The sequence below is a fragment of the Eleutherodactylus coqui genome, chromosome 8 (assembly GCF_035609145.1).
Source record: "Eleutherodactylus coqui strain aEleCoq1 chromosome 8, aEleCoq1.hap1, whole genome shotgun sequence".
NCBI lineage: Eukaryota > Metazoa > Chordata > Amphibia > Anura > Eleutherodactylidae > Eleutherodactylus > Eleutherodactylus coqui.
Window position 1 is genome coordinate 196,038,760 of NC_089844.1, and position 25,714 is coordinate 196,064,473.

General features: G+C 44.2%; 1 protein-coding gene across 1 annotated transcript in view; it reads left to right on the plus strand.

Moving 5' to 3' along the window:
- Positions 1 to 21: 21 nt before the first annotated feature.
- The window catches only part of SRRM2 (serine/arginine repetitive matrix 2), a 29,653-nt gene continuing 3,960 nt past the window's right edge, over positions 22 to 25,714 (plus strand). Inside the window, exons 1-11 of the mRNA XM_066577180.1 lie at positions 22 to 178; positions 12,458 to 12,710; positions 13,049 to 13,150; positions 13,230 to 13,385; positions 15,781 to 15,861; positions 16,255 to 16,311; positions 16,646 to 16,678; positions 16,758 to 16,808; positions 16,962 to 17,024; positions 17,100 to 17,235; positions 17,323 to 23,429. Of these exons, the coding sequence (XP_066433277.1) occupies positions 12,472 to 12,710; positions 13,049 to 13,150; positions 13,230 to 13,385; positions 15,781 to 15,861; positions 16,255 to 16,311; positions 16,646 to 16,678; positions 16,758 to 16,808; positions 16,962 to 17,024; positions 17,100 to 17,235; positions 17,323 to 23,429 (7,025 nt within the window). The 5' untranslated portion in view covers positions 22 to 178; positions 12,458 to 12,471. The remainder of the gene's footprint in view (positions 179 to 12,457; positions 12,711 to 13,048; positions 13,151 to 13,229; positions 13,386 to 15,780; positions 15,862 to 16,254; positions 16,312 to 16,645; positions 16,679 to 16,757; positions 16,809 to 16,961; positions 17,025 to 17,099; positions 17,236 to 17,322; positions 23,430 to 25,714) is intronic.

The window sequence follows — 25,714 nt, forward strand, 5'->3', positions numbered from 1 at the left end:
TGCGTCTCCTCGCGTGCATGACGTAGCGCACGTTACGCACAGCACACGCCGTCTGGAGTGTCGCAGTGAACATTCCGCTGAGCAGGCCCGACACCGGAACCGAGACCGGAACCAGGGAGCGGCCACCGGAACCGACGGACCACCGGCCGGGAGTGACGTCAGCGGACTACCCGGCCAGGTAATGACATGTTCAGTGCGACCCTCCCCCACGCATATGTTATCACACTGTCCATATATATTATCCCCCCCATATATCACACTACTGTCTATATATAATATACCCCCCATGAATGATATATCACACTGCTGTCTATATGTAATATACCCCCATGTAGTATATATATATATATATATATATATATATCACACTGCTGTCTGTATGTTATGTACCCCCATGTAGTATATATAACTCTGCTGTCAATCTATAATATGCCAACCCATTAATATATATCACACTGCTGTATCTGTATAATATACCACCCCATGTATTATATATCACACTGCCGTCTATATAGAATATACCACCCCATGTATTATATATCACACTGCCATCTATATAGAATATACCCCTCCATGTATTATATATCACACTGCCGTCTATATAGAATATACCCCCCCATGTATTATATATCACACTGCCGTCTATATAGAATATACCCCCCCATGTATTATATATCACACTGCCGTCTATATAGAATATACCCCCCCATGTATTATATATCACACTGCCGTCTATATAGAATATACCCCCCCATGTATTATATATCACACTGCCGTCTATATAGAATATACCCCCCCATGTATTATATATCACACTGCCGTCTATATAGAATATACCCCCCCATGTATTATATATCACACTGCCGTCTATATAGAATATACCCCCCCATGTATTATATATCACACTGCCGTCTATATAGAATATACCCCCCCATGTATTATATATCACACTGCCGTCTATATAGAATATACCCCTCCATGTATTATATATCACACTGCCGTCTATATAGAATATACCCCCCCATGTATTATATATATCACTGCTGTCTATATAGAATATACACCCATGTATTATATATCACACTACTGTCTATATAGAATATACCCCCCCATGTATTATATATCACACTGCTGTATCTGTATAATATACCACCCCATGTATTATATATCACACTGCCGTCTATATAGAATATACCCCCCCATGTATTATATATATCACTGCTGTCTATATAGAATATACACCCATGTATTATATATCACACTACTGTCTATATAGAATATACCCCCCCATGTATTATATATCACACTACTGTCTATATAGAATATACCCCCCATGTATTATATATCACACTGCTGTATCTGTATAATATACCACCCCATGTATTATATATCACACTGTCTATATAGAATATACCCCCCCATGTAGTATATATCACACTGCTGTATCTGTATAATATACCACCCCATGTATTATATATCACACTGCCGTCTATATAGAATATACCCCCCCATGTAGTATATATCACACTGCTGTATCTGTATAATATACCACCCCATGTATTATATATCACACTGCCGTCTATATAGAATATACCCCCCTATGTATTATATATCACACTGCTGTCTATATAGAATATACCCCCCCATGTATTATATATCACACTGCCGTCTATATAGAATATACCCCCCCATGTATTATATATCACACTGCTGTCTATATAGAATATACACCCATGTATTATATATCACACTACTGTCTATATAGAATATACCCCCCATGTATTATATATCACACGGCTGTCTATATAGAATATACCCCCCCCCCCATGTATTATATATCACACTGCTGTCTATATAGAATATACCCCCCCATGTATTATATATCACACTGCTGTCTATATAGAATATACCCCCCCATGTATTATATATCACACTGCTGTCTATATAGAATATACCCCCCCCATGTATTATATATCACACTGCTGTCTATATAGAATATACCCCCCCCCCATGTATTATATATCACACGGCTGTCTATATAGAATATACCTCCCCCATGTATTATATATCACACTGCTGTCTATATAGAATATACCCCCCCATGTATTATATATCACACTGCTGTCTATATAGAATATACCCCCTTCATGTATTATATATCACACTGCTGTCTATATAGAATATACCCCCTTCATGTATTATATATCACACTGCTGTCTATATAGAATATACCCCCTTCATGTATTATATATCACACTGCTGTCTATATAGAATATACCCCCTTCATGTATTATATATCACACTGCTGTCTATATAGAATATACCCCCTTCATGTATTATATATCACACGGCTGTCTATATAGAATATACCCCCCCCATGTATTATATATCACACGGCTGTCTATATAGAATATACCCCCCCATGTATTATATATCACACTGCTGTCTATATAGAATATACCCCCCCCATGTATTATATATCACACGGCTGTCTATATAGAATATACCTCCCCCATGTATTATATATCACACTGCTGTCTATATAGAATATACCCCCCCATGTATTATATATCACACTGCTGTCTATATAGAATATACCCCCTTCATGTATTATATATCACACTGCTGTCTATATAGAATATACCCCCTTCATGTATTATATATCACACTGCTGTCTATATAGAATATACCCCCTTCATGTATTATATATCACACTGCTGTCTATATAGAATATACCCCCTTCATGTATTATATATCACACTGCTGTCTATATAGAATATACCCCCTTCATGTATTATATATCACACGGCTGTCTATATAGAATATACCCCCCCCATGTATTATATATCACACGGCTGTCTATATAGAATATACCCCCCCATGTATTATATATCACACTGCTGTCTATATAGAATATACCTCCCCCATGTATTGTATATCACACGGCTGTCAATATAGAATATACCCCCTTGATGTATTATATATCACACTGCTGTCTATATAGGATATACCCCCTTCATGTATTATATATCACACTGCTGTCTATATAGAATATACCCCCTTCATGTATTATATATCACACTGCTGTCTATATAGAATATACCCCCTTCATGTATTATATATCACACGGCTGTCTATATAGAATATACCCCCTTCATGTATTATATATCACACGGCTGTCTATATAGAATATACCCCCTTCATGTATTATATATCACACGGCTGTCTATATAGAATATACCCCCTTCATGTATTATATATCATACGGCTGTCAATATAGAATATACCCCCTTCATGTATTATATATCACACGGCTGTCTAAATAGAATATACCCCCCCCCCCTTATGTATTATATATCACACGGCTGTCTATATAGAATATACCCCCCCCCCCTATGTATTATATATCACACGGCTGTCTATATAGAATATACCCCCCCCCCCTATGTATTATATATCACACGGCTGTCTATATAGAATATACCCCCCCCCCCTATGTATTATATATCACACGGCTGTCTATATAGAATATACCCCCCACCCCTATGTAGTATATATCACACGGCTGTCTATATAGAATATACCCCCCCCCCCTATGTATTATATATCACACGGCTGTCTATATAGAATATACCCCCCCAATGTATTATATATCACACGGCTGTCTATATAGAATATACCCCCCCCCTATGTATTATATATCACACGGCTGTCTATATAGAATATACCCCCCCCCTTATGTATTATATATCACACGGCTGTCTATATAGAATATACCCCCCCCCCTTATGTATTATATATCACACGGCTGTCTATATAGAATATACCCCCCCCCCTTATGTATTATATATCACACGGCTGTCTATATAGAATATACCCCCCCCCTTATGTATTATATCACACGGCTGTCTATATAGAATATACCCCCCCCCCTTATGTATTATATATCACACGGCTGTCTATATAGAATATACCCCCCCCCCCCCATGTATTATATATCACACGGCTGTCTATATAGAATATGCCCCCCCCCCCCTTATGTATTATATATCACACGGCTGTCTATATAGAATATACCCCCCCATGTATTATATATCACACGGCTGTCTATATAGAATATACCCCCCCATGTATTATATATCACACGGCTGTCTATATAGAATATACCCCCCCATGTATTATATATCACACGGCTGTCTATATAGAATATACCCCCCCATGTATTATATATCACACGGCTGTCTATATAGAATATACCCCCCATGTATTATATATCACACTGCTGTCTATATAGAATATACCCCCCCCCCCTTATGTATTATATATCACACGGCTGTCTATATAGAATATACCCCCCCCTTATGTATTATATATCACACGGCTGTCTATATAGAATATACCCCCCCATGTATTATATATCACACGGCTGTCTATATAGAATATACCCCCCATGTATTATATATCACACGGCTGTCTATATAGAATATACCCCCCATGTATTATATATCACACGGCTGTCTATATAGAATATACCCCCCATGTATTATATATCACACGGCTGTCTATATAGAATATACCCCCATGTATTATATATCACACTGCTGTCTATATAGAATATACCCCCCCATAATACACTGCTGTCTATATAGAATATAACTCCCCCCCCCATTACACTGCTGTCTGTATGTTATGTACCCCCATGTAGTATATATCACTCTGCTGTCTAGCTATAATATGCCACCCCATTAATATATATCACACTGCTGTATCTGTATAATATACCACCCCATGTATTATATATCACACTGCTGTCTATATAGAATATACCCCCCATGTGTGATATATAATACTGCTGTCTATATAGAATATACCCCCATGTATTATATATCACACTGCTGTCTACATAGAATATACCCCCCCCATGTTTTTTATATCACACTGCTGTCTATATAGAATATACCCCCCATGTATATATCACACTGCTGTCTATATAGAATATACCCCCCCCCCCCCATGTATTATATATCACACGGCTGTCTATATAGAATATACCCCCCCCCCCCCCATGTATTATATATCACACGGCTGTCTATATAGAATATACCCCCCCCCCCCCATGTATTATATATCACACGGCTGTCTATATAGAATATACCCCCCCCCCATGTATTATATATCACACGGCTGTATATATAGAATATACCCCCCATGTATTATATATCACATGGCTGTCTATATAGAATATACCCCCCCATGTATTATATATCACATGGCTGTCTATATAGAATATACCCCTCCATGTATTATATATCACACGGCTGTCTATATAGAATATACCCTCCCATGTATTATATATCACACGGCTGTCTATATAGAATATACCCCCCATGTATTATATATCACACGGCTGTCTATATAGAATATACTCTCCCATGTATTATATATCACATGGCTGTCTATATAGAATACATCCCCCCCCCTTATCACACTGCTGTCTATATAAAATATACCCCCCATAATACACTGCTGTCTATATAGAATATACCCCCCCATGTATTATATATCACACTGCTGTCTATATAGAATATAATTCCCCCCTATTACACTGCTGTCTATATAGAATATAGTGCCCTTTCCTGTATAAGTTGCTCCTGGTAAGGCGACATGAGTTATCTGTTGAGGCGTGATAGTGAGCGCCCGACGAACCGGACATTCCATTTCTGAAGTTGTGCGGACATTTACGTCCACGCCCACCGCGTGGCCCCCACACAGGAGATCCGTGCGTCTTGCTGCCCATAGGTATGCATTAGCATCTGTAGGGCAGCTAAAAGCATGCGGATGGGATTTTTTTCCGGCGTGCGAGTCGCACGGAAAGAAATCGCAGCATGCTTCATTTTCCTGCGGGTGTGCCGCACGGACCGCTCCCGCGGCTTCCATTGAAGCCTATGGCAGTCGTCTGGATCCACGGCACAGCTGAGTTTCTGCTCTGCTGTGGAACCGCGGGAAAGCAGGAATTAAAAAAAAAATGTGCATGGCGCAGAGAATCCGGCCGTAGTGTAGGGGAGATCCGCAGCGTCCCGACAAGTAAGTAATAAGGATTTTCTGGCCTCATGTCAGCTGGAAAGGAGGGATCCACGGCGGGATTCTGCATGGAGAATCCGCGCGGGCCCGAATTGTGGACATTAGGCCTTAATATTCCTCGATCCGCGGTGTACCGTAGAAGGCTTCACCACCCACAGGGGGCAGCACAGGTGCTTAGCAATGTCTGGCTAGAATTGTCCGTGCGAACAGACATGTGACTCCGGCGGAAATCACATCAACATTGAGTGCAGGAGTCGCACACGTATATCCCGCGTGAACAGAGACCAACCACCATGACACCAGACAATGCCCAGTCAGGCTTGTGAGCTTCATAACGGGACCCCAGAGAACAGGCAACAGGTGGCGTCCTCTAATGAGTCATGGTGCCAATTGATTTGGGCTGATGTTGGGTTCCTGTGTGGCGTGGACCCCAGTTGTTACCAAGGCACTCTGCAGGCTGGTGGATGTTTCATACTGTTGTCTTCTCATGATATGGTTTGGGTCCACTGGTCCAACTCAACACAGGATTGACCGGTGTCGGCTATGTTTCACTTCTTGGTGAACATTTGCAGCCCTTAGATTCATAGAATATACCCACCTATATTACACCTGATTGGACTTCATGTCCCCCCACAATGTTGGATGATGCTTCCGGGCCCAAGTTGATCAGAACTGGTTGGAGGAGCCTTCTATAGAGCTCTATGAATGGCACGGCTGCACGTTGACATGAGCCCAACCAAGCATTTATGGGATGTGATGGAGAGCACCATTCACTACTAATACCCCAGGGCTGCGGGCGCACCCAGACGGCTTCACATCCCTCCTGACGTCTTCTGTCCATTTGTGGATGTAATGCCATGTTGAGTTGCTGGCCTAGAGGGGTCCTATATGATATTAGTTTACGTCCCATGACTTCTGGCACGTCGGTGTATAGTGTTACACACCGTGTATAGTGATCACACTGCTGTCTGTCTGTGTACTTATGTTTGTGTGACCGCTCTTTTCCTTCACAACAGCATCAGTTCTTCTAGCTACACTTGCACACAGTTTTTGATGGAGGGAGGTTGTTCCAGACATCTTGGAGAACTAAGCACAGATCTTCTGCAGATGGCGGCTCGCTCCAATCGTTCTGTCTGTTCATATAATCCCAGACAGACTGGATGATGTGAGATCAGGGCTCTGTGGGGCCACATCATCACTTCCAGGACTCCTTTAATGACATTGGAGAAACGCTTTAATGACATTGGCTGGATGTTGGGAGTTGTTGTCCCGCTGCAGAACACATTTGGAGTCGGACTCTTCCTGATATTACATGTTCGATAAGTATCTGCTGTATTTCTCAGCATTGAGGATGTTATTAATCCTGGCCGAATCCACAACTCCACTTAGTGTAATGCAGCCCCTCTCCGTTCCTGTTCTCTGTAGTTGAATGGCTGCATTACTATTCAGGTTGAGCTTTCTGTTGTTTTGCTTGGATTCCTGTAGTCACTAATAACTCCACTGACCATGTGCGTACTCTGCCCATATCGGTCGATACTTAAGATCCACAAAGTGCACTTCACTTCAAAGGACTTTTGTAACTTTATTAAATTGTGATAAAACTTTTGAAATAGAAATGCAGCTGCAAACCTACAGGTAATCTTCATCATGCTTCACTGCTACCTGCAGACACTCATTATTGTACCGCTCTCCACCATGCATCACTGCTGCCTGCAGACACTCATTATTGTACCGCTCTCCACCATGCATCACTGCTGCCTGCAGACACTCATTATTGTACCGCTCTCCACCATGCATCACTGCTGCCTGCAGACACTCATTATTGTACCGCTCTCCACCATGCATCACTGCTGCCTGCAGACACTCATTATTGTACCGCTCTCCACCATGCTTCACTGCCGCCTGCAGACACTCATTATTGTACCGCTCTCCACCATGCATCACTGCTGCCTGCAGACACTCATTATTGTACCGCTCTCCACCATGCTTCGCTGCTGCCTGCAGACACTCATTATTGTACCGCTCTCCACCATGCTTCACTGCTGCCTGCAGACACTCATTATTGTACCGCTCTCCACCATGCTTCGCTGCTGCCTGCAGACACTCATTATTGTACCGCTCTCCACCATGCTTCACTGCTGCCTGCAGACACTCATTATTGTACCGCTCTCCACCATGCTTCACTGCTGCCTGCAGACACTCATTATTGTACCGCTCTCCACCATGCATCACTGCTGCCTGCAGACACTCATTATTGTACCGCTCTCCACCATGCATCACTGCTGCCTGCAGACACTCATTATTGTACCGCTCTCCACCATGCATCACTGCTGCCTGCAGACACTCATTATTGTACCGCTCTCCACCATGCATCACTGCTGCCTGCAGACACTCATTATTGTACCGCTCTCCACCATGCATCACTGCTGCCTGCAGACACTCATTGTACCGCTCTCCATCATGCTTCACTGTTGCCTGCAGACACTCATTATTGTACCGCTCTCCACCATGCTTCACTGCTGCCTGCCGACACTCATAATTGTACTGCTCTCCACCATGCTTCACTGCTGCCTGCAGACACTCATAATTGTACCCCTCTACACTATACTTCACTGCTGACACTCATTATTGTACCGCTCTCCACCATGCTTCGCTGCTGCCTGCAGACACTCATTATTGTACCGCTCTCCACCATGCTTCGCTGCTGCCTGCAGACACTCATTATTGTACCGCTCTCCACCATGCTTCGCTGCTGCCTGCAGACACTCATTATTGTACCGCTCTCCACCATGCTTCACTGCTGCCTGCAGACACTCATTATTGTACCGCTCTCCACCATGCTTCACTGCTGCCTGCAGACACTCATTATTGTACCGCTCTCCACCATGCTTCACTGCTGCCTGCAGACACTCATTATTGTACCGCTCTCCACCATGCTTCACTGTTGCCTGCAGACACTCATTATTGTACCGCTCTCCACCATGCTTCACTGCTGCCTGCAGACACTCATTATTGTACCGCTCTCCACCATGCTTCACTGCTGCCTGCCGACACTCATAATTGTACTGCTCTCCACCATGCTTCACTGCTGCCTGCCGACACTCATAATTGTACTGCTCTCCACCATGCTTCACTGCTGCCTGCAGACACTCATAATTGTACCCCTCTACACTATACTTCACTGCTGACACTCATTATTGTACCGCTCTCCACCATGCTTAACTGCTGCCTGCAGACACTCATTATTGTACCGCTCTCCACCATGCTTCACTGCTGACACTCATAATTGTACTGCTCTCCACCATGCTTCACTGCTGCCTGCAGACACTCATAATTGTACCCCTCTACACTATACTGCACTGCTGACACTCATAATTGTACCGCTCTCCACCATGCATCGCTGCTGCATGCAGACACATTATTGTACCGCTCTCCACATGCTTCACTGCTGCATGCAGATACTCAGTATTGTACCGCTCTCCACCATGCTTCACTGCTGCCTGCAGACACTCATAATTGTACCGCTCTCCACCATGCTTCACTGCTGCCTGCAGAAACTCATAATTGTACCCCTCTATACTATACTTCACTGCTGCCTGCCGACACTCATTATTGTACCGCTCTCCACCATGCATCACTGCTGCATGCAGACACATTATTGTACTGCTCTTCCTATGCTTCACTGCTGCCTGCAGACACTCATTATTGTACCGCTCTCCACCATGCTTCACTGCTGCCTGCAGACACTCATTATTGTACCGCTCTCCACCATGCTTCACTGCTGCCTGCAGACACTCATTATTGTACCGCTCTCCACCATGCTTCACTGCTGCCTGCAGACACTCATTATTGTACCGCTCTCCACCATGTATCACTGCTGCCTGCAGACACTCATTATTGTACCGCTCTCCACCATGCTTCACTGCTGCATGCAGATACTCAGTATTGTACCGCTCTGCACCATGCTTCACTGCTGCATGCAGATACTCAGTATTGTACCGCTCTGCACCATGCTTCACTGCTGCATGCAGATACTCAGTATTGTACCGCTCTCCACCATGCTTCACTGCTGCATGCAGATACTCAGTATTGTACCGCTCTCCACCATGCTTCACTGCTGCATGCAGATACTCATTATTGTACTTCTCCAGTTCCTCACTACACAAACTGCCTTCTGTTACAGCCAAATATTTTTTTCTTAATTTTGCCTCCTCAGTCCAGAGCAGCTGCTGACATTTTTCTGCCCCACAGTTACTATGTTTTCATGCATAGTTGAGTCACTTAGCTTTGTTTCTATGTGGAAGGTATGGCTTTTTGGCCTCACTTCCATTAAGACCACTTCTGGCCAGACTTCTCCGAACAGTAGATGTGTGTAACAGTGTCCCTTTAGTTTCTGCCAGGTCTGAGCTGAAGGCACTGCTGGACATCTCCTGATTTTGAAGGAAAGTAAGCATGATGTGTCTCATCTGCTGCACCAAGTTTTCTTGACTGACCACTGTGTCTATGGTTTTCATCGTTGCCCATTGAGCTTCGAACGGCACATCTTAAAATCCCAGAGAGAGAGATCTTCTGAACCCCCCCCCCCCCCCCTTCCCCGGCACCCGAATCTTTGCGGACGAGCAGGCAGATACTCAAAAAGGACAATACTCGCTCGAGTATTTGTCCTTAACGAGTATGCTCGCTCATCTCTAACAACTACCTTGTGGCTGTGTTCAGTCTTACTGTGGTGTAGGTGTAAGGAGAATTTGTCTATTTACCAAGGAGAAGACAATGTCAGATCTCGTGTAGAAAGCATGGGCCTTCAGGAGAAATACAAATCACACCGGCCTGTTGCGGTATCAAATGATTTCTAATTTATTCAAAGGTGCACATGGTTTATATACCATAAATGACATCACAGAAAAGCATCTACCTCCAAGAATATATGATAGGCTACAACTAAAATGTTTAACATAAGTTACATCTTTTAAGGTGTAACTATAATATACAATGAATGTATGATTTCACTGGGAAGTAATGCAAGGGAGGCGGTCTGAGGGGCCATCTTATCTTCTGTCTTACCTCGTACTACTCTCTGGTATATAGACATGGTTTCACTTAACTGATACATTGATCTACAACTTTCTATGACCTGTGACGTGAAACTGTCTTCCGCAACCTCATTTTTGTAGTAGAGTTTGGCTGTTCCTCACCCAGTTTTAAGCCTCCTACACAGCTGTCTGTTTCAGTTAATGACTGTTAGAGCCTACATATGAAAATGATGATGATTCTGCTCTGTCTGGTATAATTTGGTTGATCATTCATCTGACTATAATCCTACAAAATCCCTGAGTGTACAAGTGTTCATAGAAGAACTAATGCTGTTGTAAAGGGCGTCACACCAAATACTGATGGGGTTACACTTCTCTTCACTCGCTTAGTTTGTTTTTGTTACTTAAAATACAATTACCGTATATACCGGCGTATAAGACGCCTTTTGAACCCCCAAAAATCTGCTCTGAAGTCGGGGGTCGTCTTATACGCCGGTAATACAAAAAAAAGTGTCAAAAAAAAATCTTTACTCACCTCCCCCGGCGTTCTGCGGCGCTGCTGCAGGCTGTCGCTCCCTCCTGGTCCCCGGCAGAGCATTGCTTTCTGAATGTGGGGCTTGAAATCCCCGCCTCCAGAAAGCTAATACTGTGATTGGCTAACACACGCCGTCAGCCAATCATTGAATGGCTGTGATTGGCTGAAAGTGCACGTGTGTTAGTCAATCACAGCCATTCAATGATGTCATTGAATGGCTGTGATTGGCTGAAGGCACGTGTGTTTTAGCCAATCACAACCATTCAATGATGTCATTGAATGGCTGTGATTGGCTGACGGCGTGTGTTAGCTAATCACAGTATTAGCTTTCTGGAGGCGGGGATTTCAAGCCCCGCGTCCAGAAAGCAATGCTCTGCCGGGGACCAGGAGGGAGCGACATCCTGCAGCAGCGCCGCAGAACGCCGGGGGAGGTGAGTAATGATTTTTTTTTTTTTGCTCCGCGGTATTCCCGGCGTATAAGGTGACAGTTGGGGGGTCGTCTTATACGCCGGAATATACGGTAACACTCATATTTTAACGCATTCATACTCTGCTGCATTTTTGCTACGGTTACCTAAAACTGTTGCATGTATATAATATATAGTCTACCCCTCCACGCTCAGTGTATTATATCACACTCTTGCCTGTCTATTGCTTATCCCACCTTTCCCGCCCAATCCCCGGTATATTGCCCTGTAAAATGTACAGCTGGTGTCTATGGTCAGGTATATGGCTATCTTCTCTGTGTGTACTGCACTGTCCTGTGATGGTAAGGTGGTTCCTGACTGAGTCAAGGTCTTCCTTGTTTTAGGTCTTAAGAGCACAATGTATAATGGGATCGGCCTCCCGACTCCTCGGGGCAGCGGTACCAATGGCTACGTACAGCGCAACCTGTCGTCTGTCCGACACAAGAAGGATCGTACAGACTATAAATCCGAGGAAGAGTTGAAGAAATTGGAGAATCTTCTGGTAAAAAAGCCGAACCAAGAAATTCTGGATCATGAGAGGAAGAGGAAGGTGGAGCTCAAGTGTCTTGAGCTGGAGGAGATGATGGAGGAGCAGGGGTAAGAGATGATAGAGAGGTGTGTGTGTGTGTGTGTGTGTGTGTGTGTGTGTGTGTGTGTGTGTGTGTGTGTGTGTGTGTGTGTGTGTTATAATCTGATTTGTGCCTGGAGGAGGAATGGCGGGGGAGTATTCCTTCTCCTCTCTCACCCAATCATGTGCCTGGAGGAGTAGGGGTGAGAGATGATGGGGATTTTCTGTCTGAGGGAACAGGGTTGAGAGATAATTAGGGATGGAGATCTGATTCCTGGAGAAGTGATGATTAGGGTGGGGGGGTATGATGGGGACATCTGATTCCTCCTCTTGTGTATTGAGATCTTTTCACGCCCTCTTTCTTCAGGTATAGTGAGGCAGAGATCCAGGAGAAGGTGGCCACTTTTAGGCTGATGCTCCAGGAGAAAGATCTGACCACAAATAAAGACGAGGACAAGCTGAAGACCAAGTATGGGGTTCACGCTGTGGTGTTGGGCGTCATTCTTAAGTCACCTCCATGACCTTACTACTCTTTCTCCTTTGTGCAGTGTCTCGGAGACTCACCAGCTTGCTGAGGCAAATGAGAAGAAGAATGAGCGTCTCCGTGCGGCGTTTGGAATTAGTGACAGCTACGTGGACGGGAGCAGCTTTGATCCAAACCGCAGGGCGGCAGTCAAGCAACAGGAGCAGCAGAAGCCTTACAGGTGCTTGAGCCGTGGTGTCAGATATGGGTTATGGGGACCTCAATATTTCCTGTTCGTCCAGCACAGCGTCAGACTGTGAATCACTGGACAGCATTGCTGCTCGCCCCTGTCGGCCTGCGTTTCACTTCCATATTGTCGCTAGCTTTAGCATGCTGCGTGCATTGAGGTCAGTGGTGCAGCACCCCATATTAGGGCTGGGTAATCTATTTGATTAATTTGTCCTTTCAAGTCACCACGATCCTGATTTGCACAGAATCGAGAAGTCAATTAAGCCCAGGTTCTCCTCAACGGTAGAGCCATGGCTCCCGCCACAGATGAGTTTTGTATTACCGGAAGGAAGGGACAACTAGTCACCCAAAGGAAAATTGCTGTTATGCTGCAGAGCCGTAGTACGCCCCGTAGCAGCATCATATCCATCAGGGCTTGTCCGAGTGCAAGAACTGCTTGTAGGCAGCGCTGCGGGATGTTCACTTTGTGCTGTCTTTGAGGAGAAATGACCTTGCACAGAGCTCAGACACTAAACCGCTGCTTGTTCACCTCCCTCAGCGCTGCCTCCTGGCATTACACAGGAACTTGGTATGTGTCACTTGTAGACCTTTCATACGCAGAACTGATATATTATGCTAAAGGTTCCCACAACAAATTCTGGAACCTTAGGCCCCTTTTATATTATGGTGTGCACTATGGCATTCTTGGAGTTTTCAAATGACCCTGCCTGCTGGGACTTTTAGTACTGCATGTGATATAAATTTTAATACTTACCCTTTGTCCTGTGGATAAGGGAATAAGTGACCAGTGGTTTTCTGATCGCTGGAATGTCTATCGATTGCGAAAATGAGGGTCATAGAAAGGTAGAGTTGGAAGGGACCTCCAGGGTCATCGGGTCCAACCCCCTGTTCAGTGCAGGATTCACTAAATCATCCCAGACAGATATTTGTCCAGCTTTGTTTGAACACTTCCATTGAAGGAGAACTCCCCACCTCCCGTGGTAACCTGTTCCACTCATTGATCACCCTCACTGTCTAATATCTAATCTTGTCTCCTCCCTTTCAGTTTCATCCCATTGCTTCTAATCTTTCCTAGTGCAAATGAGAATAGGGCTGATCCCTCTGCACTGTGACAGCCCTTCAGATATTTGTAGACAGCTATTAAGTCTCCTCTCAGCCTTCTCTTCTACAAGCTAAACATTCCCAGATCCTTTAACCGTTCTTCATAGGACATGATTTGCAGATCACTCACCATCTTGGTAATGCTTCTCTGAACTTGCTCCAGTTTGTCTGTCTTTTTTAAAGTGGGGTGCCCAGAATTGGACACAGTATTCCAGATGAGGTCTGACTAAGGAAGAGTAGAGGGGAATCATTACCCCATGTGATTTAGACTCTATGCGTCTCTTAATACATCCCAGAATTGTTTGCTTTTTCGGCTGCTGCATCACATTGTTGACTCATGTTCTGTGTACTACTGAAAGAATGGAGTGGCAGTCACACGCACACTGCCGCCCAATTAATTTCTATGGAACTGACAGATTGCCGAATGCTTGTAACTTGGCTATCCCCAGAAGCTCCATTAAAATTAAAGAGGCCGTGCACATGCTCAACCGTGACTTCATTCATTCCAAGGTACATGAGACCTCCATTTTCCTGATCAGCCTGGGTCTGAGCGGTCCGCCTCCACCTATCAGGCACTTGCCCTACACATCGCATAAGCGATAAATATTAAACTTGCACAACCCCTTTAAAGCTTATCTTTCATCGGAGTACTACAGGGACAGGTCCACTCTTCAATTAGCCAAAACTGCACCCCAAAAAATTGGCAATAAAAGCCGGCTGCTGTGTTTCTGCATACATAGTGACCCATCCATCACTGTGAGGAGTGCCCCCATATTAAGCAATATTAGCATACTGCAGTTTTATCTTTTAGTACTGATGCCAATATAGCAGCACAACAACAGCTCATTAAGAGTATCATATCTAATTGTGCTGCTATAATTTTGGTACTGTAATATCTCTGTGCTGCTTATAGCACCAGTAACAGCAGCTTACAGAGGTTATACAGAATATAGAATAGCAGTACAATATACCAATTTGTGATGACACCATTTCATTAAGGGGAGATATTTACCGGCACAACGCCCAACACGTCTCTCTTTATTATAACGTGTTTTGGTTTTTTTTGTATTTTGACATGAAGAAAAAAATATTTGGCGCTTAAGTTTTTAACCAAGGAACCAAATATGCCTATGTAAAATAAGTAAATATTAAGAAAATAACTGAATTGTTAGAATTTCTTTTTACTTTGAGTGGCAAAAATAAAATCGATATTAAAATGTTGTAAAAAATGTAGTTTTTCTTTTTTGGCCATATCACCAATGTGTGATTGTTTCCTGTCTCCTCAGTTTTGTCGCAGACACTGAGAGTTCCCGCTCTCCATCTCCAAGCAAACACAAAAAGAAAAAAAAGAAGAAAGGCCGTGGCCGGTAATATCTGGGGCGTCACCTGGGTCAGGGCTTTAGGTGGATGTGCCAGGGGTGCTTACAGCAGCCATGCAGATACCCAGCACATGGTCTGGTCTACCCTGAAAATGACCAGTGCCCAACAGTCCAAATTGCTTCATTCTGACCCACCGTTCTGATAAATGAGACACTATCTTACAACAAGGGTCACTGATAACCCAGCTGCAGGCATTGGCACTGCACAGTGCCCTGGGCTATGAATGTGGCAGAACCATAAGGATGTGTACTACCCATGCGCTCAGTATGGACATGAGTAGGTGCAAGCTGCTCGTTCAGGTCATTGGCGTCTCTTACGTCATTCCTCTGTGGGCTCCCGGGACTCCCTGTGTATTATACCTATTCTTCTCTGTCCCTCAGGTCTCCTAGCCGCTCCCCCAGCCAGAAAGAGAAAAAGTCCAAATCACATAAGCACAGGTGACTGCTTTCATATTGTGTGTACGTGTGGTAATGATAGGGCTGCTCTATAGATCTTGTACCTATATGTGACCTCTAATCCGTGCGTACTGCTGTGTACAGGGCTATCCTCCCTGTGTACATATGTATGTGGCTGAACTGTGCGTATGCGCACATATCATGTATATACCCTACTGTATATAGGTATATTGTGTATGTATACACTGATGAATGTAGGTATGTTGTGTGTTGCTCCCCTGGTTGTCCACAACTTCTGGTGACCTGAATATAATTTGTTACTTCTGTAGTGTGTACACAGCTCGGTGAGTAATCTGTTTTCTTCCTTATCTTTCAGGTCTTCATCAAATTCTAAGAGGAGAAAGGACAGGTGAGATTGCAGGATTGTATGATGGGAATGCTCAGGGTAATTTGGTGTCATTTATCATACTTCACTTATTTATATCTAGGTCATCCAGCCCAAAAAGCAAGCGCAGAAATAAAGATAAAAAGACGAAGAGGTAATAGCAATAACTATGGGTCCAGATTCTCCTCCCATATGGGGAGGTGTGTGTTGTTTAGCAGGGGGGAGAAGTATTACAGCCTCTGGTGTTGATTAGTCTGGAGGGGTTGTTGGCACAGATTTAGTTGTCCATTTCTGTATTCTTCAATAGGTCCCCAAGTAGGTCTCCGCAGCGTGGACGGGCATCCTCCTCAGATGATCCCTCTCCCAGCAGGTATTGTGTTCATAAGGTTGCTGTTCTTAGTGTAAATATGGCTGCTTTTGCATCTCATCATGTTATTGATTCCAGACATGATGTCCACAAAGGCAAGAGTGAAAAACGTGGTCATATGAACCACCCAGAAAGGCAGCAGTCGGTTAGCCCTGTACGAGAGAGGAGGAACGATCGAGGCCTGAGCCCACAGCTAGTGAGCCGTCCTAGAAATGTAAGTATACGGCATCCAAAACAAGATCTGTGACCGTCAGACCGTCACATTTCAGTGTTAACCAACTTCTTTTGTCATTTCCTTTAGAGAGGCCAAAGGAATGAGAGAAGTAGCAGGGATCGCTCCTTGTCACTCTCTCCTAGAAGATCTAAAGATACTAGAGCTGTTCCAGAACATCCTAGAAGGGATAATAAACTGAGCGAGCGGAATAATGCTGCTGCCCCAGACACCTCTCCAGGATCAAGCCCAGTCCCCCGAAAGAGGAGCAAACAAGACAGTCCAAAGGATCGCTATCCAAAAGAGAAGGGCGACAGAGAAAAGCCACAGAGGATTGCTTCACCTGAGCATCGTCGATCACCAGCTACTCACAGACAGCCTTCTTCTAAACTACGAGCAAGGGACCGAAGTCCATCACTAGACAAGATTTCTCCAAAAAGGAAGCACAGGGAAGACTCTTCAAGGAATGAAAAGAGAAATCCTCCAGCGCCTAATAAGTCTTCAAAAAGTAATGGTTCATCTTTTTCTTCGTCCTCTTCCACATCATCGTCATCCTCAGAAAGTGAGACTTCATATCCAGAAGTGGTTAGTAAAGGAACACGGAAAACTCAACCAATTGTCAAAGAAAAGAAACTTTCCAGAACAGAACATGATGCTAGAATTAAGACTCCAAAGTCTACCACCCAAACTAAATCCTCACCAGACAGACGACCAGATCAGGGTCAAAGGTTGAGGAAAAGTATGTCCAGGAGTCCTCAGAGAGAACACAAGTTAACGTCTCAAAAAAGTAGACGCTCACCTTCTGAGAGCCCACAAAGAAAGGGCCAGTCTCTGACTCCTAAAGGCAAAGCTAGATCATCGTCCTTTTCTCCCCCAAAAAGCCCCAGAAGGAAAACTTCTAGAAAATCCCCCAGAAAAGCACGTTCACCAAGTCCTCCACGTAGAGAGACATCACAATCTTTTCATAGAGGGAGATCCTCGTCACTGACTCCTCCTCGTCACTACCAGGAAATAGAAAGATCTCCCTATGGCGATAAGAAACACCTGAAAACTCAGAAATATGACAAGACTGTATCAGATCGTTCCAAGAGCAGAGGCAGTGAAAGTGCACCACAATCTCGCTCCACAGTCGGTCACAAAAGTTCAGTTGCTCTTTCACCTAAAAGAAATGAAAGATCACGTTCTCGGTCTAATCGAGAGGAGCTTTCTCACACGCTGTCCCCAATAAGGGGTGGGAGGTCTCGTACACGGTCCCCAGTAACTGATGCGAGGTCACGTTCCCCCTCTTCAAATCAAAGGAACACATCATTGTCTAACCGCGAACAGAAGAGAGTGAGGTCTTCCCCTTGTGGTAAAGAAAGGTCACATTCAAAAACAAGATATCAAAGGAGAACACCTTCTGAAACTCGTATGGCGTCCAGATCACGTAGCCATAGTCCAAATTTATATACAAAGAATAAATCTCGCTCACGGACACCAATAAATAGAGCAAAGTCGCGGTCCTTATCTCCTAAACAACAAGAGTCTAGCCAAAAAGGGACTGCTCCCAAACAAAGACGTACACCACAAACCTCCAAGGGACGATCTTCTTCGCGTTCATTGTCTCCAGTAGAGAAAGGTTTGTCTTTGAGAAATCGTTCAATGGGGTCTGTATCCAGATCAAAGTCCCCTGTAAAGATAAGGAGAATGTCGAGGTCGCCTTCACTACAACCCAGAAAATCTGACAAGAAGTTGGATTCAAGTAAAAGACACAGTTCTTCCCCAAAATCCAGAGGGCGGCCTAGATATTCTGAACAAATAAATGCTCAAGAAAACATACAAAGCAAGTCTCCTTATGAGAAGAGTGCATCAAGATCACCAGTTTTTCAGAGATCTCACAGAAGCCATTCACCTATGGAAACTTCTCCCATAAATAGGAAAGATAGTGTGAAAATATCTAGAACTGCTCACAAGGAACTTACATGTTCTCCCGAGTTCAGATCCAAATCTAAAAGGTTGTCTCAGGAAAAGTCATACATGGAAAGTAAACGGAGATCATCTCCACATCAGCATGACGCCAAAACACTTAAACAGAATGTTGACTCAAGATCATCTCTTGATCATACAGGTAAATCTAAGACCTCTCGTCATAGAAGTTGCTCCTCTTCAGAACAATTGAAAACCAAATCGTCTCAGGAAAATGAAGTTTTAACCAGACGAACTACACGTAAAGGGAGATCGGGTTCAAATGAAAGCTCTTCTAGCTCTTCAAAAAGCAAAGGGCCATCTGGGTCTGACTCTGAATATGAGCATAAACAATTGCAAAGAAGAGGTCGGTCAAGTTCAGAACATAAAACACAACTTAGTTCCCCAAGTAAAACCAGTACTCGATTGTCTGCTGACCAAAAGATTAAATCACAGCGGCACGTTAGATCTGATTCATCATCCGAGCGAGAAGACAAATCCAAATCGTCGAAAAACAGGCCCAAAATTTTGGATGACGAAATGTTTAAAAATAAACATCTTAGACAGACTTCAGATATCTCTTCTAAACTGACTAAATCCGGACTTAAGCAATCATCTGACAAAGAGAGAATCTATAGGTCGCCACAGTCTAAAGCTAGTTCTGAGTCTTCTCCAGAAAGACAGCCTAGAAGTAGACAACCCCGAACTCCAACTAGTTCAGAATCGTCTTCAGAAAGGAAGCAAAGAAATAAAGTACAGTCAACAAGAGCGAGGTCAGAATCCTCTACAGAATGCCAGCCTAGAAGTAGAGGTCCACGAAGAAAGAGCCCAGGATCATCTTCAGAACGTCAGACCAAAAGTAAAATATCAAATCAAGTAAGTCCAAAGTTATCTTCTGAACGTCAGCCTAGAGGCAAACTACCCCGAAGAGCAAGCTCTGAATCCTCATCTGAACGGAAATCTAGAAGTAAACTATCAAAATCCAGAGCGAGTTCACAGTCCTCTTCAGAAGAAGAATCTAAGTTTCCATCAAACCATCAAAGGGCAAGTTCAGAGTCCTCACCGGAAAGACCAATTGGATCTAAACCTCCAAGTAAAACAAGTTCCAAGTTGTCATCGGTATGTCTATCTGAGCGTAGATCAAGCTCTCACACTTCATCAAAGTCTAATTTAGCTTTAACCGATGGCAGCAAAGCTGGCACCGTATCACCAGAACATGACACACAGTCAAAGATGTCACAGCGTAGAAGTAGTTCTAGATCTGAGCATGAATCTGAGAACAGACTTTCTCAAAGAAAACGTGATTATAGATCACCTGAAAGTGAATATACAAACCAGTCTCACAGAAATAAGTCAAAGTCTCGGTCATCATCTGAACAGGAAACTAGACCTGGACGTTCTCAAAAGAATTCTTATTCCAGATCACCAGAATGTAAATCAATGACCCCACATCACAAGAGCACTTCTGAGTCATCAGATAGTGATTCCAGACCTGCCATTTCAAAGCATAAATCTAGAACCTCTGCAAGTGAGACAAAGTCTTCCCACAGTTCATCTTCAGAAGCTGAAGGAAAATCTAAGTCTCCATCGTGTAAGGAAGGTGCAAAGTCTGCTGATGTGGAGCATCCACACAGATTGGGTAATCCTTTGGAGAAGCTACAGAGCACAGAATCCTCAGAACACGCGTTGGCCCCACAGGAACCGCACGATGCACCTTACAAAGAAGGTGTAAATAAAACGGAGAGTCACGCTGTAATTTTGTCATGTACAGAAATGAATGGAACAGAATTGCAATTAATGGATAAGCTAGAGGACCAGCCTAGTTGTGTCTCCAAATCCTCTCCTCCAGGAGGTTCAGAGTTTAGTGTACAGCAAAATCTTGCATCCGACTATGTGGTCTCTGACAAAGAAGTTGCTGCTGGAAGAGATGCTAAATCTTCAGCAGCGCAAGCAACACAAAGATCCAAGAGAAGAAAATCAAGTTCCTCAACATCGTCTTCCTCCTCCTCCTCTTCATCTTCCTCTTCATCTTCCTCCTCCTCTTCGTCATCTTCCTCATCTTCCTCCTCTTCCTCTTCGTCATCTTCTGAAGATGAGGAATCAAATCCTTCTCCTGTGCAAAATGTGACATCTCCACCCTCAAAAAGACTAATGACAAACCTTGATCAGGCTGTAACCAACTCTACTCCATCATGTACACCCTTAGACTCCTTACAAGTTTCTATGAAATGCGACCAATCTCCTGACAAATGTGTAGATTCATTACCCAGAAGTGAATCGAAATCTGCAGATGTGGATACTCCCACAAGCAAATGTACTTCTCTGGAGTCTGTCTCTGAGACCACTGCATCTAATCTAAATAAAATAAGCGTTTTTCCTGATACTCTGACCAGGGGCTCTGCAGATGTAGATGCTGCTTCCTCTCCCAAAGCAATCAGGAGCCCAGTGAAATCTCCAGTTGCTCCTGACATAAGTGAATTCCAAAAATATATTAATGTTTTCCAACTGAATGAAGACTGCCAACAAGTAGAAACAAGTCATTCTGAATCTCCAAATAGACATCAGAATATCTCGGGCTCACCTTTGCAATGTGATAAAATGGCTGTATATGATATTCAATCGAAAGCAGAGTTAGAAAATAGTGAAATCACAAGACAGGAACATCCTGAGGGCCTTAAAAGAAAGTCATCTTCACCTTGTACAAGTAAAAGTCCCAAGTCCCCAGCTTCCTCAAAACATAGCAGTTCAGATTCCTCTTCAGAAGACAGCAGTTCAGACTCCTCGAGTGAAAGCAGCTCTTCTGAAGAGCCCCCATCTCCTGAACGTTTGGCAAACCCTCAAAGGGCTAATGTGCCAGATCCTCCTCCAATAAGGCGCATTGCATCGCCTGACATAAGGAGCAAGTCTCCTGACTCACTGATGCACAAATCTTCAAAACCTGGATTTGTTAGAGAGAGAGAACTTAACCGTTCCCGCTCCTCATCTAGGTCATCAGTGGCACAGCGAGAATTCTCACGCGCCACAGGAAGAGATTCACAAAGATCTCATTCGTTATCACCTGTCCGAAAAGGCAGGTCTAAGACACCACCGAGACACAGAGGAAGAACACCACCTCGAGCATTTAGGTCTCGTTCAAGGTCCAGGCCGGACAGATACACTCGTAGAAATCGCTCAAGATCATCAACAAGACGTTCACCCTCTTGGCAAAACCGTAGAAGATGGGGACGTCGCAGATCTCCATCATCCCCCAGAAGAGGCCGTTCAGGTTCACGTTCGCGTGTGGACCGTCCGTGGCATTCTCGTCATGGTCATTCTGGATCCTCACCTTGGAAGGGGAGATCAAGATCTCCCTCAAGATACGATTCTTATCGGTACGCTCATCGAGGTAATTCTAGATCTTCCCCGAGGAGGAGATCACGATCACCATATAGACGTGATAGGCCTCAAAGTTATTATCGTCGGGACCGATCTAACTCTTTATCTAGATATAAGAGACCTAGGTCCCCACAGAGAAAGTCTCGTTCATTTGAGAGGAAAGAGAGATCCAGATCATCTGATAAATATAAAAGCGCACAGAGCAGCAGGGCAAGTGCCGCCACAAGACGCAGCCGTTCATTATCCTCAGATATAGAACCATCTCGGGCTGCCAGGAAGCATAGACTATCCATATCGCCCACAATCAGTAAATCTGTACAACACCAAAAGATTTCTCACTCGCCAGCAAGGACTGCTAATATACGGCTAGTCAGCCCGAAACCATCCGCCAACCCTAATGTGACTACACAGGAGAGCTCACACAGGTCCCCCCTTTTGATGCAACTGGAGAAGAATTCTGAGATGAACTCCTTTCAGGAACCGTCCAGTGTAGATCTTGGAGAATCAACCAGAAAAGACACTTCCCTGCCCACAGCGCCAGCTATAACTGAACTGGCTGGGGCTCCTGCAGGGCTCCTGACGGCTCATATTGACCCAGATATCCTGCCACCTTCTGGAAAAGGGGTGGATAATTCTGAACTGGACTCAAAAATGCAACCGTGCAGCAGCCAAAGGGCAGTGGCAGAATGTGTTACCGAAAATGTACATGGAGGAAAACGCCCATTTCCAATCCGAGGAAATAAGTCGGAACAGGACGGACAAAATGTCTCCTCCAAAAAGCAGAGTAGACGGTCGAGTAGTTCATCCTCAAAGTCAGAGTCTGATTCCAGCCCCCCAAAACTCTCACCAGCTGCCGAAATCTCCTCGAAAACAGAACGGTGGGTGTTATCAAAGTGATATAGGATAGAGTGGTGTCATACGGCATCTTCTTAAAGAGAACCTGCCATTGTGTAAAGTCAACAGGTTGGACGCTCAGCTGTGCAGCCGCAAACTTGCTGACTATCGTCGTTTTTCTTTCCTTCATACTTTCATCCCTTTGCCTGTATGGGCTCTTCTGATGTCCAGCTCCCAGCGCTGTGAATCTGTCAACTGGGCAGGGTTTGAATGACAGTCCAACACCACCCATTGAGTGGCGAGTAATGGTAACCGCCTACCCAGCAGATTTATTGCACTGAGAACCAGGCAAGTATGAAGGCAAGAGTCCCTGTTCCCCAACCTATGAATCCTATTCATTGATCTGGAGTTGAGGAAAACATCCTCTCTGTTTTGCTTTTATTCTGAGCATCTCCATGCCCCCCAAATCAGCCATTTTTTTCACTCTGCTTGCTATATGCTAATTATTACTAAACCAGCTAAGGGATAGTTTAGTCTTCAGCACTGGTCTGACTTTCTCCTCCATTCGCAATAATCTTGTACCTTGTTAAAGCAGTTTTTCGGAACTTAGTGACCCTCAAGTTTCGAGATAAAATTCTGGCCCAGGACAGGCGGGGATATATTATCCGTATTTGTTCTTCTCCCTTATCAATCTAATCTGCCAATTTTGGGTTTTATTTTTGGCCGTCCATAATCCTCAAACTACTTAATCCCTGTAGGGCTTTGGTAGGGTTAGACTTCCAATGCACTATGCCTACTCTCTGGTTGGCCGATGCTGCTCACATGATCAGCACTGGAAAATCAGAGAGCAGTGTGTACAGTATTTGTAGGCTAGATAGAAAATTGCAGTCGCCATTTGGACAGCCAAAAATCAGATACCAGAATCCCCCTAACCTCTCCTGTCCCATGACAGAAATATGTCCCAAATCTGAAGTCACGGCCATTAATGAGCGATAATTTTGTACATGTAAACGGGGACATTGTGCACTTTTAGTTTTAAATGTCGGATTTTGGTTCACATAATCCTTTCCAATCCACTGTCTGACCTCTGAAGACATTATGATTTAAGGCTGTACAGCTCTGATGTTGGAAGACATCTGTCGGGGTTCTCTTACTGCATATTGCCACTCTTTGCTGTCGGAGCCTATCCAACGTGTCACCTCATGCAGTACTGGCTTTAGCCAACATATAGCGCTGTTGTATAATGGCAGAAAAAGAATAAGCCCCCTAGGAAAACCAGGATACAAATTGGATTGGAAAGGGTTAAATCCATTGTTCAGCCGCTGAAAGACTGAGCAAATACATTCCATTTGAATGTATTTCAATGCTCTTTCAAAAGACTGCAGGATGTTCTCCCTGCGGCAGGTTTACACTAGCTGGGAGAGAACAATAGAATGTTAGAAGATGTTTGCACAGCTGGGTGTGTGTTTAAACATACTGGGCTATGCAAACAACTCCTAAAGGTTCTTTTACATGCAAATGAAGATAAAGTTTTAATGGCCATTAACACTTTATGCAAATAGATTGCTACATCTTTCATTCATTTGAAAGATTATTTTTGCATGTAAAAGGGCCTTTAATCACTTTGCTGTTAAAAACCTTCACCAAACAAATTACGTAGAGATGGCGGTTCTAGCACTGAGATCTGCACTAGGGAGTGCTGTGGTTTGACACAGAGATGTAGGATAATCTGCATTCTCTGTAGTCCCTACATCCAGCTCTGTTTACATCTGTGTTGGACACTTCTATAAGAGCCTCACCAATACAATCATGTAGTGCTACAGAGTGGAGTCACATTATTATGACCAGCAGCTAATATCCAGAGTAACCACCATGCGCTACACAAACAGCAGCTAGACGGGCCAGAAGTGACTCAGGTGTTCCCTGGTATCTGAAGCCATGCTGACTGCATCCCACAGTTTCTGGGGGAAGGTGGGGATCCATAGAGAGAACACAAGGCGGGGTCCCACAGATGCTCAATTGGATTCCAGTTTGGGGAATTACTTGGGAGTCTTGTTTGTGCTTTACCAACATTTCTAGCCATGTGATATCTTGCTGGAAGATGCCATGGGCCCCGGGGAAGACAATCGGCATGTATGAGATCTGCAAGGATGGATTTATAAACAGATGGGTCCAGAGAGCCTTCCACATGGATGAGCGACCCAGAGAACGCCATGACCAGAACGCTGTCGCCACCAGTGTTCTTCCTGCAGTGGCTGCAGGGTGTTTGTCCTTGATGTTTCACACTGGACACGCCAACGTCTATCCATGCAATGAAGCAGAAAATGTC